This window comes from Dreissena polymorpha, chromosome 13 (genome assembly GCF_020536995.1).
Source record: "Dreissena polymorpha isolate Duluth1 chromosome 13, UMN_Dpol_1.0, whole genome shotgun sequence".
Taxonomy (NCBI): domain Eukaryota; kingdom Metazoa; phylum Mollusca; class Bivalvia; order Myida; family Dreissenidae; genus Dreissena; species Dreissena polymorpha.
In genome coordinates this window covers 37,412,478-37,427,283 of record NC_068367.1, presented here as the reverse complement: position 1 = coordinate 37,427,283, position 14,806 = coordinate 37,412,478, and the positions used below count along the sequence as shown (strand labels likewise).

The 14,806-nt window shown below is 36.3% G+C and overlaps 1 protein-coding gene across 3 annotated transcripts in view; it reads right to left on the bottom strand.

Annotated features, from left to right (window-relative positions):
- LOC127854964 (uncharacterized) overlaps positions 1 to 14,406 on the bottom strand; it is a 222,834-nt gene extending 208,428 nt beyond the window's left edge. For 2 of the 3 annotated variants that reach the window (XR_008037255.1, XM_052390160.1), the window contains exon 1: positions 13,963 to 14,406. Coding sequence is in view for 2 of the 3 variants with exons in the window: in XM_052390160.1 (XP_052246120.1) it covers positions 13,963 to 14,347 (385 nt within the window). In the remaining variant the exon portion in view is untranslated. Of the gene's footprint in view, positions 1 to 13,483; positions 13,630 to 13,962 lie in introns of those variants that run through there. The other variant, XM_052390161.1, reaches the window with a different exon arrangement.
- Positions 14,407 to 14,806: the final 400 nt, after the last annotated feature.

Here is a 14,806-nt window from a genome sequence, read left to right as displayed (position 1 = left end):
GCTTATTTTACATTATTACATATTGCTGGTCATAAACCTATAGATACAAAACAGAAAACCAAAAGAAGAATGGAAGTGAAATTAAAACATACGAGTCAACCGGCCACACGAGAAGTATCCGTATTTATAGGCGCGTTCTTCGAACAAACCTGTTTTAGTGGTTTGTCGGGCATTGCTATTTGATTCGATTATTAACAGTATCGATAATCATCGCGCTCATGCTTAATACATTGGTCAATATGGTGGAATAATTATTGTTAAATTAATCAAAAATAATATTTATCATTGTATTGTTGAAAACACATTAAGAATCTATATATTTCTGGTCTAAAGAACATTCCAGGTCACCTAGTTCACGGATAGCGTATTTATTATATAACTATTATTTAACTGGCCGCGAACTCCGGTGATGACCTGTATATAAACTCTGACATTCATACACTGGCCGCGAATTGACCCGGGTTGAAATGCAATTTGTTAAAGTGAGGCCTCGCTTCCACGGCTCTTTATACTTTTACATGTTAACATGTTGACAAGAATATAGACGTAAGTACTAAATATGAGAACATAGCCTTTAAATATAAACGCGTTGCGCTGGTAATTCTCTGAAAATAAAAGGTGCACGCGCAAACTGTATTGATGTCGAGAATTGAGTGTAAAACTGTTCTATCTATTAAGCCTTTTCATTAGAAATAAAATTGTTTCATGCAGTAAGACAGTGTTACAAAGACGCGTATATGTTTCCAATGTTCTGGTGGAATACTCAAATCAGCCAATGGAATAAATGAAGTGTATTCATTCGTACCTAGCCGCGGGAAATTTTATTTGAATTTTATTGGACACTTACAAAGGTCAGGAGAGGTGAAAAGCTGGCTTAATACAGCTTACGCCGAAAAAGGGAACGTAATCAGTTTAGCCTCGCATGAGTTGTTGACAGAATAATATTTAACCGCTTTTACCGTTGATAGGTAATAACGATTGTATTAAAATGCGTTAAAGTTTATTGTTTAAATGATTAATTTTTATTGATACACAACATTATCTCCCTGAACTGGTGTGTATGAATGATTGGTTATGTTAACTTTAACGTGTATTAGCAGATCATTATTCTATTACATGATTTCCCTACACACGTGTTCATGTATTGGTGTACTTGTGTGTATTTGTGAGCTGATTACATAGTGGAACATGATTTTCTAAATATGTGTATATGCATGCACATTTTAGTGTAGATGTTTTGCACGGTTTGTATTATGGTCAAAGATAATTCGCTTAACAGCTGTTCATGTATGCTTATCTAGACTGCGGATTAAATTGACTAGTTTCTTAGTTGAAAGACATTTTCGTAATCAGTTGTGTATGTATATCAAGAATGTGTCAAGAATGTGGAAATAATCACGTATTTTCAAATGTGTATAATATGATTTGTTTACACAGTTGTATACGTGAATGTATGATTTCATGTTGACGATGGCTTCAATTTATTATTTTATTGTAATGTAACGTGAGTTCCCTGAAACGGTGTTCACGTTTATTTACATATGGATCAATAAGGTGTACAATTGTGTAGAACAATATCCGGAGACATATGAACAGGTATGTTTATTTTAATGTAATTTTGATAACCGTAATTACTCATAGTATTCGGACTCTCAATGTTTTCGGACACCCTCTTTTTAGGCCAAAATAATTAGTTTTCGTGACTCTTATATTTCGGAAATACGCGTTTTCGTCTATCATTAATGATTCTAAATTTTCGGACAGGATATTGTACAGCGCTATTTTAACAGTATTCGGCATTGAATACCCTTATCGTGTAATGCTTTGATCATGGATTTTTTACAAACAGATTAAGGTCATAAAACCTGGGAGAGGCATGCCTGAGGGCGTTTGGTCATAACATTTGCGTAATTGGGTAAAAACCCGATAGGAAACAATCGCTTTACCCAGCAGCATTTTAGATTATATCTTTCTATCAAGGAAGCAGTATGTTAAATGTTTTTACTTTTTTGTTCTGAATCATTGCAGGCAAGAGTTAGCAAAGGTATGAAGTTGCATTTATTTCTAAGTATAAACACTAAAATTGTGCATTGAGTTATTGATTTTATTTCAATATAATTATTATTTTCGGACATTACATTTTTGTCTCTGTTCTTTTTTTTAAATTATCAGTATCTAAATTTTCGGCCATGAATTTTTATTTTATTTTAATGTGTTCGACAATTTAGGATAACAACGGTATATACATTTTTAAATATGTTTCAACGTGATTTCCATAAACACATGTATATTTAAGTTTTTATATGTGGATTATGTATTTTGTTAACTGATTATTTTGGGTTAAACATTATTTTCAATGACATTTGCAAATGAATGTTTGTATATGAGGCGTGCTTATTATAGAAACTTTTTTTTCATTCTGGTGTAACATGAGTTCTCTACACAGATGTGCATGAAGGTATTTAGTATATCTTTTACTGACTGATCATTGTGCGATAACATGACTCTCCTGGCTATATGTACAGAACTTTTTGAATTTGTAGAATTCGGATAACCTTTACTGTCGTCATTGTGGTATAATAGGATTCACTTATCCAGCGTAAGTATGTTTGAAAATGAGTTTATTCATTTAATAGAAAGGACGTGTTAACATGCATAAATATTTCTCCTAAATTAGGACGCCTTTACCAACAGTGCGTCGCGTCTACAATGCAGGCTTCACTTAATTGGTAAGGTTAGCAAACGCTTTATACTTATCAAAAAATAAATCTCTATTCTTACCCATAAAGATAACTGAACTTGCAGCATGCCTGTCGTGTGATTTCTATCATTTAAACACAGTATGCATCTGTTTAATATTTGATCAAAATTTGACAAATTCGATTAAACTGTGAAAAGTGCATTTAATGATGTTTTTACTTAGTTTTATATTTTGTGTGAATAAATAGTATTATCATTACTTTTGTTATTGGCCCTGTTGCCCTTTTGCTCTTGCTGGTGGTATCATGACAAGGAAACAATGTTTACGCGACACGTGAAATCAAATTGAACTATTAAAGAGAAATGTTGACAGATATTAACTTAAAGTAGTTACTGAAGACCTGCTAATATCATGGTACGTTCATATCGTATGTTTGTATCGAATCGAATACAATATAACGAAGTTGGTAAATATATTTTAACGGTACGTCATTCCTTCTATTATTAAACTTACAAGTATTGTCGTGTGTCGACTAGCGTATACAAACAAAGCAAAACATGGTATACAATCGATTGGTCATTGTCGGCTAAGGTACTTCTTGTTAGTACAACGGTTAATCTTAAGTATTCTGCACGCTAAATATACTAAAAAGTACCACGGAGTATGAATGTGTGTCTTTAAAAATAATGTATTGTACCCTCACAGGTTACATTGTTGTATTCTTAAAGTGATATTATGGGCATCTAACAGTTTATAGGTGTCTATCGCAACCGTTGTTTATTTTTGGTGTTTTCACTTCATATACACTTATATTTGTTAATGCAGCATCAGCATACTAAAACAATATCCCGGAAAGAGATAAGTAATGCATTTGAATTTCAGCCGTACTTTTGTTTGACAACTGATCATGCATGTACGATTTGAACCTAAAGTTATTTTTAGTGCAGATTCGTTCATACGACACAAAGACACAATTTTGTTTAACAGATCCTTTCGGCTTACAGGACTGGGTGTGTCACGTAAGAATATCGAATATAAAATATATATTTTATAAACAACTGGTAGCAAGATGAGTTGCAGATAATTGGTCAGTAACCACTTTTTAACTAACTCTTTTGACCTATTAATTCTTTTCAGCTCAATTCAACAGTGCAAAATGCCCATAATATCACTTTAAGAATACCAGGAGTTCATTCAAGTAGTACTTGTGCCTACAACGACTTATTGAGAATTTGTTTAAGACAGCTCTATAATCCCATTATATACCGTTCGATTTCAAATTGACAAGATGAAAGGTGCAATTGCCGTTTATCCGTAATCTTTCTTAATAAACACCGACCCTAACAGCATGATGACATTTATTGGTAAATAGTCCATTAGAAACGAATTGAATTAAAATGCAGATTCGTAATTATATGTCTGCTTATTGAACCAGTTGATTGATTACATGTACTTATATAAATAAAGTTTGCCAACATCATGCCTTTTCGAGCAAGATGGACATCTAAGCTGTGTAATTGGGCTTTCTACATCATATACGACAGCTTCTTCTAGAGATGTCTTCCGTTCATATACGATACAGGGTTCCGAATTCGTGTCAACATGAACTAGTGTAGTTGATATTTGTAGTTACTCATTATCAGAATATTTCAGAAAACTGCAATGCTGTTGACCAGGTTTATATTTACAGTATTCCTTGACAGAAGGGCGAAAAAACAATTTTTCACAAATGGTGTTATAGAAAAAAAGAGTACATACACAGGAACCTATACGTCCCTGATGCATGATCTTTAAACAAGAATAATAACACTCCTTAATGTTACAAATATTGGTTTGTTAATGAAAAATGTTCCACTCGAAAACGGTTAGATCATTTAGCGTTTGAAACACTTTTAATCGACCATCTTAGAAATACTCTTTGTTGTGAATAAAGCAATAACAGTACGCGGTAAATGGTAAAATTCACAGGTTGAAGCAACGTACCCTGCATAGTATATGGGCCCAGGAGCCCAATATATTCAAATAAATACTAGTATATAAAATCATGTTTATTGAGAGATACATTTGACAAAGAGCCATGAAAAAAACAACTCACCCTCTGATATTGGAATCATTACAAGGTCATATACTAGTACTAGAATTTATCATAGACCTGTCTTCGCGGGACGCAAAGATGTCAAAAATAGTTTTGATCCAAAGCATCCCTTGGTCCTCTTTTGGGCAATTGACCAACCTTCCAAAAATAAAAAAAATACTTCAAAGAAATCTAACCAGCCGTTTACTCACAGTCGGTCGATAACAAAGCAATATTTCGAGCCCATTTGTCCATCCGAATAAATCTTGATGTACTTTCAAACAACATGTTTGAGTTTTCTCCCCTTAATCGATAGCTTGCGTCCTATTCTTTTAAAACAACGAGGCATGTCACATAATGCATGCATATGCAACCACTTACCCCTAATCAAAGCGCTGAAGGCACTGAAGATGTTCGCTATTGCATAATTCAACACGCAATTCATTTTTGAAAATCAAACGCAAGTTTGAAATGAACACACGCCATTCAACTTTATAAAGTGTGTGTCATAGCGCACGGGTCGAGTTTTGTGTGCACTTTTTATCATCCTTATTATTTCATAGAAATAACTAAGACCAAATAAAAACAACATGCTTTTTGGAAGTTCTGAAAGCATAGAAAGTATGATGAAAATGGTAATGATAACTTAATATAAAGAAAATTTGCAGTCACCATATTAAAGGAATATTTTTTTCTTATATCAAATGACTATCTCACCAAGAATATAAATTCCTAATGAAAGTTCCGTGTACAAAACTTTTGATTTTTGACACCATATACAAATTCAAAATATACAACACTCTTCGTATCTTGTATATGGAGGAATAAAAGTATATAAACATTGCTGTTTATGCTTTACTTATTACCCGAGCAGTTCACACGGTGTCAACAACGCTAACATAAACATAGGTATAGAGCACTCATGCGCTTTTAGGCGTAGCTGTTTCAGTTTTCATCTTAGTGACTTTTACATAACGCCAACAGACACGCATGAATATTTTCGAATATTAAATAATCTGATTCGAGATACAACCTCTGAATTTTTGCTATATCACTGCGTATGTGCTCAATTCAAAGGATGTAGCACTGTTCAGTGTAAGGAATTCCGGACTACTCTCTGTATGCTCAAACGACACAAATTGTGGCCCTGTTACAATTACGCGTTACAATCCATCTCGCAGAATTTCACTTTCGCCTCCAAGATGAGAAAACAATCATTAGCGAAATAGTATAGTGTCACGATAAGAGAAAATCGTTAAATTATCATACCACAATGTTTGCCGTACTTGGTCAGCACGTCTGGAAATCATTCCTTAATGTGTGGATAGGCTGCCATTATTAACAAGTTTGCTATTTTCAATTAAATTTTGTATCAAAAAGCATTGTTCTTAAATGTGGCATTTTCAATTCGCAATGAGATTTGTAATGACCCTCGTCATGTGAAAATGGGTCTTATTCCATATGCGCCCATCATATAAATAGCCCACTCAGCTATCACTCCTTCTGGTAAGGAGAAACATAACATATTGAGTGATTTTAAAGCGAACAGCATCGCCTATGGCCTGACTGCGCAAAAGCACATGTTGGGTTTAACAAACGCTTGCCGAAACGCATAAGACCCATTTTCGCATGACGGCGCTATTGACGTGTGATTTAAATGTGTCGAAAGAAAACTGCGTTTAAATCAAATATAAAAATACGATATATTTCGATAGTGAAGAAAGATACTCATAACAAGGCATATGAGGACACATATGAAGTGCTCTCCCGTAGTATATTTTTTATTTTACTCACACTAATGTGTGGTTTTACAATGCTAACACACATTTCATGCGGTGAATATGCAGCTTACAAGTGAAAAACACAACACAATAGTTAAACTTTTGTTTAATTGTATTTAATTATTTAGAAAAGTAAATTGCTAATTTTATTTCAAAGTCAGCGTATACGCCGACTACATTTTTAAAAGACATTTATTGTTATAAATATATTTAATATAATATATTAGGTTGTTTTCGGTTTTAGCGATTAAAAAGCATTTTCGAGGTTGCCTATAGTATGCCTGTAGTAATTCATGAACTCATATCCAACTGTCTATGTATTGAGAACTGTGAATATAAACAAGCTTAACCTTCTACTAACCTTCTGCTATTGCATTCGTATTATTATTATAAATTGTTCGTTATATTCGGGTTTAGCAATTATGAAACTTTTTTTTGTCTATCGTATCGCTGAAGTTATTGTTGAACTTATGTTCAACGTTTTATAAATTGAGAATATAAACAAAGACCTATAGATAATATGGGTCTTTGATATAAATAAGCGTCAACTTTTTCCCGAATCTCTCATTTTACGACCTGTACTACGTCATTGAGTTGTATGCGAGAGCGTAACCTATTGCGTTGTTATAACCCGTAAACTTTCCTTTGTATATAGACAGACGCATCTATTAATAGCCTCATATATCATGAATGCCAAAACAACCGGGAAAAAGAACCACGTGACCAAATAGGACGCAAAACGCAAATACCATGCGACTACGACTTTTATTATGTAAGAAAGCTCCGCAATTCCTTTGAAGTCGGAGCCTTGTGATTGCTATTACTTAAATAATTGACCTCTAACTGAAGTAAGCAAAGGAAACGCAGCACCTAATTGACCCATTCCTTCTATGTGCGAAGACAGATTGAATTTTACTAATGTATGGTTTGCCTATTATAACACACATTATAATGCGGTAAATATGCGACTAACAAGTAAAAAACACTATAATTAAACTTTTGTTTTGAATTAAGTTATTTAGAAAACAAAATTCCAAACCTTATTTCAAAACAGCAAGACTAAATTTTTTAGAGAATATTATTGTTATATTTAAATGTTTTTTTAACAGTTTCAGCGATAATGAAACATTTTTTTATGTTGTCTATCGTATCCCTGTAATAATTGTTGAACTCGTGGTCAACGTATTATTAATTGAGACCTGTGAATATAAACAAGCGTAACCTTATACTACTGCGTTATTCTCACACGGACATCCCTTTGTTTATCGCCAGCCTCAGATTTATGAATGAGCTGAGCGAAAATACTACGTCACGCACACGCAGCAGAAAGTGGACTATTTTAATCATTCATAAACAATCTCCTCCGCGACACGTACAATACGATCATTGTTTATTGATTCTTTTCTATAAAACACCGTTCGAAAATATTGAATGTAACACGATATTAATATAATGTTGCCATTTGTGAATACACATAATAAGAGAACTCAAACCTCTTGCATAAATTATACAACTCTTTCTTGCGCGGATACGCAAGCGGGTATTGGGTTAATCATACCTAGTCGTATCGACCTGAATTTCACACTAAGCACTTTAGACGGGCGCTAAAGCGCCCATCTAAAAACTAATTTCAATACAATCAGAATGAGTACGTATTTTTCATTTATTTACATTTGTCAAAGCGTCGTTGTTGTTGTTGATTGAATGATCATCTGCCTGGCTCTGTCAGTGTAATTCACTGCTAAGCCGTGTTCAAGAGCAATGGCGACTTTTGTTTACAAGTAAATCAAATTTATGATTAAAACAGTTGTTGCAAAGAAAATATAAACTTTTGGAATTAGTAAGTGGTTGTATATGCATGCATTATGTGACTACCTGGTTGTTTATAAAAGGAATAGGGCGCGAGCTATCATTAAACATAATTTTATATATTTATTTGATTATATAAGCCTCCTGGGCCCATATACTATCCAGGGTACTTTCACATGTGGTAAAATAATAATGATGTAATAGTTGCTCCTAAGAATGTGTATTTCCATCCCCTGTACGTCGATAATCCAAACTGAGTAGGATAATTCAAACTGAAGAAACAAATGGCGACAGAAATAAAGACTTAAGTCATTTATTTCTAAGAAAATGTTTATTTATGTTTAGTTGTGACATAATAAACGTTTCTTTTTTATAAAATGTTATTTGCCGGATACAATGCGCTAATAAACCAATACCAATTAAAAACAACAACGCCAAAATAAAATGAATATGTTTGAAAATCTTGAAAAAGTATATGCAATTGTCAAAAGGTTAAGGCCAAAAACAATTGTAATCGAAGGTTTTTAATATTTTAATGCTTGGACTTAAATGTATTTACCTTTCATGTATGTATGTAAAGAAAAGTATTGGCGTAAATGCTCGAAAACGCAATATATTCGTATTTGTTTGGGACAAAAATATACAAATTGGATAATGACCTAACTAGTGTATGGATAATTCCCAAACTAACATCAAGAAGTCGATGGATAATGACCAAACTGCCAGATGTCTTTATGTCAGTTTGGATTTATCCATAAAGTTTAAAACCCGTCCTGCAAACCCATGATTTTAACACACTAGGTGTTAAAAGGAAAATTTTAAAGGACATACCTGATATAATTTGGCATATCTCTGTTACAGTTTTGTTCGCTCTTTTGTCAATTAACGTGGAAATAATTCAACACATAGGTCGCATTTCATGTAAATTAGCATTTGTCGAAGACAAATTTATCGTTTTTTACTAGAAAACTATTATATCATTGCAAAATTCAAAACGCCTGTGTGTGTCAGACATTCACTATCACATATGTAGGAAAATTACGTCATTGTAGTTACTAAATTAGCAGAAATGATAAAATAGTCATCTACCTTTCAGTTTCAGTTTCGGCCAACATTTTTTTCTTCAGTTTGAATTATCCAACTGAGTTTGGATTATCGACGTACAGGGGATGATTTCAAGAGGACCCGTCTTCGAATTAATAAACATGAGGAAATAGTGTCAGCGTTAGTATAGCATTAATACTGTTTATGAGCTTCGTAGTATCAGAATAATTATATAGTCTCGGTCTGAGAACACACTGCTTAATGCATGTACGTAAAGTGTCGTCACATACTAGTCTATCCAGTCCGCATGGGGTCTGAGAACACACTGCTTAATGCATGTACGTAAAGTGTCGTCACATACTAGTCTATCCAGTCCGCATGGGGTCTGAGAACACACTGCTTAATGCATGTACGTAAAGTGTCGTCACATACTAGTCTATGCAGTCCGCACGGGGTCTGTGAACACACTGCTTAATGCATGTGCGTAAAGTGTCGTCACATATTTGTCTATCCAGTCCGCATGGGGTCTGAGAACACACTGCTTAATGCATGTACGTAAAGTGTCGTCACATACTAGTCTATGCAGTCCGCACGGGGTCTGTGAACACACTGCTTAATGCGTGTTCGTAAAGTGTTGTCACATACTAGTCTATGCAGTCCGCACGGGGTCTGAGAACACACTGCTTAATGCATGTGCGTAAAGTGTCGTCACATACTAGTCTATGCAGTCCGCACGGGGTCTGAGAACACACTGCTTAGTGCATGTACGTAAAGTGTCGTCATATACTAGTCTATGCAGTTCGCACGGGGTCTGAGAACACACAGCTTAATGCATGTACGTAAAGTGTCGTCACATACTAGTCTATCCAGTCCGCATGGGGTCTGAGAACACACTGCTTAATGCATGTACGTAAAGTGTCGTCACATACTAGTCTATCCAGTCCGCATGGGGTCTGAGAACACACTGCTTAATGCATGTACGTAAAGTGTCGTCACATACTAGTCTATGCAGTCCGCACGGGGTCTGTGAACACACTGCTTAATGCATGTGCGTAAAGTGTCGTCACATATTTGTCTATCCAGTCCGCATGGGGTCTGAGAACACACTGCTTAATGCATGTGCGTAAAGTGTCGTCACATACTAGTCTATGCAGTCCGCACGGGGTCTGTGAACACACTGCTTAATGCGTGTTCGTAAAGTGTTGTCACATACTAGTCTATGCAGTCCGCACGGGGTCTGAGAACACACTGCTTAATGCATGTGCGTAAAGTGTCGTCACATACTAGTCTATGCAGTCCGCACGGGGTCTGAGAACACACTGCTTAGTGCATGTACGTAAAGTGTCGTCATATACTAGTCTATGCAGTTCGCACGGGGTCTGAGAACACAATGCTTAATGCATGTACGTAAAGTGTCGTCACATACTAGTCTATGCAGTCCGCATGGGGTCTGAGAACACACTGCTTAATGCATGTACGTAAAGTGTCGTCACATACTAGTCTATGCAGTTCGCACGGGGTCTGTGAACACACTGCTTAATGCATGTACGTAAAGTGTCGTCACATACTAGTCTATGCAGTCCGCACGGGGTCTGAGAACACACTGCTTAATGCATGTGCGTAAAGTGTCGTCACATACTAGTCTATGCAGTCCGCACGGGGTCTGAGAACACACTGCTTAATGCATGTACGTAAAGTTTTGTCACTTACTAGTCTATGCAGTCCGCACGGGGTCTGAGAACACACTGCTTAATGCATGTACGTAAAGTGTCGTCACATACTAGTCTATGCAGTCCGCACGGGGTCTGAGAACACACTGCTTAATGCATGTGCGTAAAGTGTCGTCACATACTAGTCTATGCAGTCCGCACGGGGTCTGAGAACACACAGCTTAGTGCATGTACGTAAAGTGTCGCCATATACTAGTCTATGCAGTCCGCACGGGGTCTGAGAACACACTGCTTAATGCATGTGCGTAAAGTGTCGTCACATACTGGTCTATGCAGTCCGCACGGGGTCTGAGAACACACTGCTTAATGCATGTACATAAAGTGTCGTCACATACTAGTCTTTGCAGTCCGCACGGGGTCTGAGAACACACTGCTTAATGCATGTGCGTAAAGTGTCGTCACTTACTAGTCTATGCAGTCCGCACGGGGTCTGAGAACACACTGCTTAATGCATGTACGTAAAGTGTCGTCACTTACTAGTCTATGCAGTCCGCACGGGGTCTGAGAACACACTGCTTAATGCATGTACGTAAAGTGTCGTCACATACTAGTCTATGCAGTCCGCACGGGGTCTGAGAACACACTGCTTAATGCATGTACGTAAAGTGTCGTCACATACTAGTCTATGCAGTCCGCATGGGGTCTGAGAACACACTGCTTAATGCATGTACGTACAGTGTTGTCACATACTAGTCTATGCAGTCCGCACGGGGTCTGAGAACACACTGATTAATGCATGTGCGTAAAGTTTCGTCACATATTTGTCTATGCAGTCCGCACGGGGTCTGAGAACACACTGCTTAATGCATGTACGTAAAGTGTCGTCACATACTAGTCTATGCAGTCCGCACGGGGTCTGCGAATACACTGCTTAATGCATGTGCGTAAAGTGTCGTCACATACTAGTCTATGCAGTTCGCACGGGGTCTGTGAACACACTGCTTAATGCATGTACGTAAAGTGTCGTCACTTACTAGTCTATGCAGTCCGCATGGGGTCTGAGAACACACTGCTTAATGCATGTGCGTAAAGTGTCGTCACATACTAGTCTATGCAGTCCGCACGGGGATTCAGGGACGACACTTTACTCTTTTATGGAATTTACCGCCTCTAAGAAGTATTTTCTTAACAAAGTCTTGTGTAAGCGGAAAGTGCTGTCTCTGATTAGCCTGTGCAGACCACACAGGCTACTCTGAGATGACATTTTCCGCACAGCCAAGTTTTCCCAGAAACGTGTCTCATGAGGTTTAAGGAAACAGTATCTCAGTTGTATGCTTCTTAAATTTCACGCTTTTTGTGTGAACAAATGCCCTTTTTAAGTGCTCAACATGTGTAAAATCCATACTCGGGCGTGATAGGAAGAAATGTATATAACCTTCCGTAAACCGCAGTACTTGAATGATACGCACTCTCTCAAATCGATTTGACTTTTCCGTTTCAATGTTCAAGTATTCTTAACACCATTGTTTCAGTTTAATTTCCCTGACAAAAGTTTAATCATTTTTCTGAACTGTTTTTAAACAATGCGTGAGCAATATGTTAGTTGATTTCCTGGTGATGATCGTTTTCAGTTTGTCCGTAGTGTCTGAAGATGATAAGGTTACGGCGTAGTAAAAGTCAAAAATCTATTAAACAAATACGACGTAAAATGTTAAAGCAATGAAACACCAAAATGTCACCCTAAAATATATCGCAGCAAACAAAGTTTTAAAGTGAAGGAGAAAGTCTATTAAATATTGCCTTTTCGACCAAAGGCGTATGTGTTTGATTACTTTGTGAAAAGCAAGCCTAGCGATTAATGCTTAATACGGACAAACAAACGGATGGTTTTTTGTGATAAAGTCAATTGGCATTTTCACGGTATTTTTGTCGGATTTTAGTTCTATACATCGTATTAAATACTTCAGTTCGATGCATTTTGTTTTACAAGTATATATTTGATGTATTGGCCTTATTTAATATTATTAAAACTGTTTTGTATTGTTTTTTGTTGTTACATTGGATATACACGTGCGTGTATTTCCTTTAATGTTCAGTTTATTATTTTCCATGTTACGATATGTTCAAGATGGTTTCGAAACTGTTCACGTTTTCTTGCTTAATATTGTTATGTTTATTTCGTATTCGCAATAAATAAGTAACATATATCCTCCCTATATATATTTAACTATTTCTGTTTTCAGGCTTGTATTGATGTTTTCTTGCGCTCTATTTTGTTTCACTGACTAACTCGCGCACACTAATCTTCGCACGCGCTGACATAATTACTCGCACGTATTCGCTAAGAACTATAATTAAAATCAACCGCAGTTCACATGCAATATACAACTGTAAATTACCAAAATAAACTCAATTCTTTATTGCATAAAAACAAACAAACATGCATATAAAAAAATAAATCTAATACAAATACGCATGCAATGTTGCCAAGTCAAGGCCGGCGTCTCCGCAGTCGCCCACCTCGCTTCCGGTGTCGCTTTCTTCCGGGCTCTCTATGAGATTAAGTAAAACGAACAAATAAATAAAGTTTCCAAGAAAGAATGCCAATCAATAACAGGTAGAGATATTTCGAAATATTTAACATAATAATATTATAAATGATCATAAGGGTAGGGGGGGGATAATATTGAAATAAAATTTGTTTAGTGGATACACCATATTTATTCAGGGTAACTATCTGTTAAGCTATGAATGTGAGTTATGGCGGCGATACTTATCACGGCGTTTAATAGAAACAAAAAAATATTGTGATATTATTAACTATATCACCAATTTTAATTTACTTTATAATATACCTGGGAATATACAATTATTGTAACTTACCTGTGGAATAGCAAAAATTCTCGGAGTCAAAATTCCATGACGAGATTCGCTCCCTTGACATTGCGTACGGTTCCGGTGTGGCCGGTCTCCACGTTCTCTCGTGCAGTTTCTTCTGGCGCCTGCTAGTTCCGGCGGCAGTTTGCGACTCAGCAAGAGTCGCGCTTCTTGAGCCCTGGACGCACATCCTGTCGGCAGCGACGGCGTTAGTGAAGCTGGCGGCCCTGTAAACGCGAGTCACCACAAGGTCATCGGTATCGTTATATTCGTTTGCGTCGACCTCCATTCTCGTGACTAAAGTTGGGCAGCACATGCAGACGAACATCTTGAGGACCACGTTCCTCGCACTCGAAAGTTTTTTCTTAATTTTATTTTTCAGTTTTGCCATTTCGCATTCCGTGTGTTGATCATGTAATGAAATGGCTTATAATGCCGTGACGTTGCTAGGCGCGTTGTTTAAATACTATGACGTAATTATGTTAACGCCATTGACGTTATGAGGTTGTCTCTTTTAAAATATGGTTCGCTCGTTAAAGACAAACTTATTGTGAATACAAATAAGAGTTTGACCGCTCGGCAGTTTCCAGAAATGTATAGCATAAAAGAATTTGCAAAGCGTACTACTACATCATCACATTTCTTAAAATATTGAATGGCCTAAAACAAATCGTGTATTAATTATTAATTAATAGCTTATCATTTTTCCGCAACAGTTAAGGGAATCTCGACAGGTGTGAAACAAAGCCTAGGAACGAACTTTATGTTGGATCGATTTGTATGAGAAAGGTTTTATCAACGCTAGTGAGAATACAGTCTTGAGTGTGAAAGCTTTATCTGAAGTCTGTCG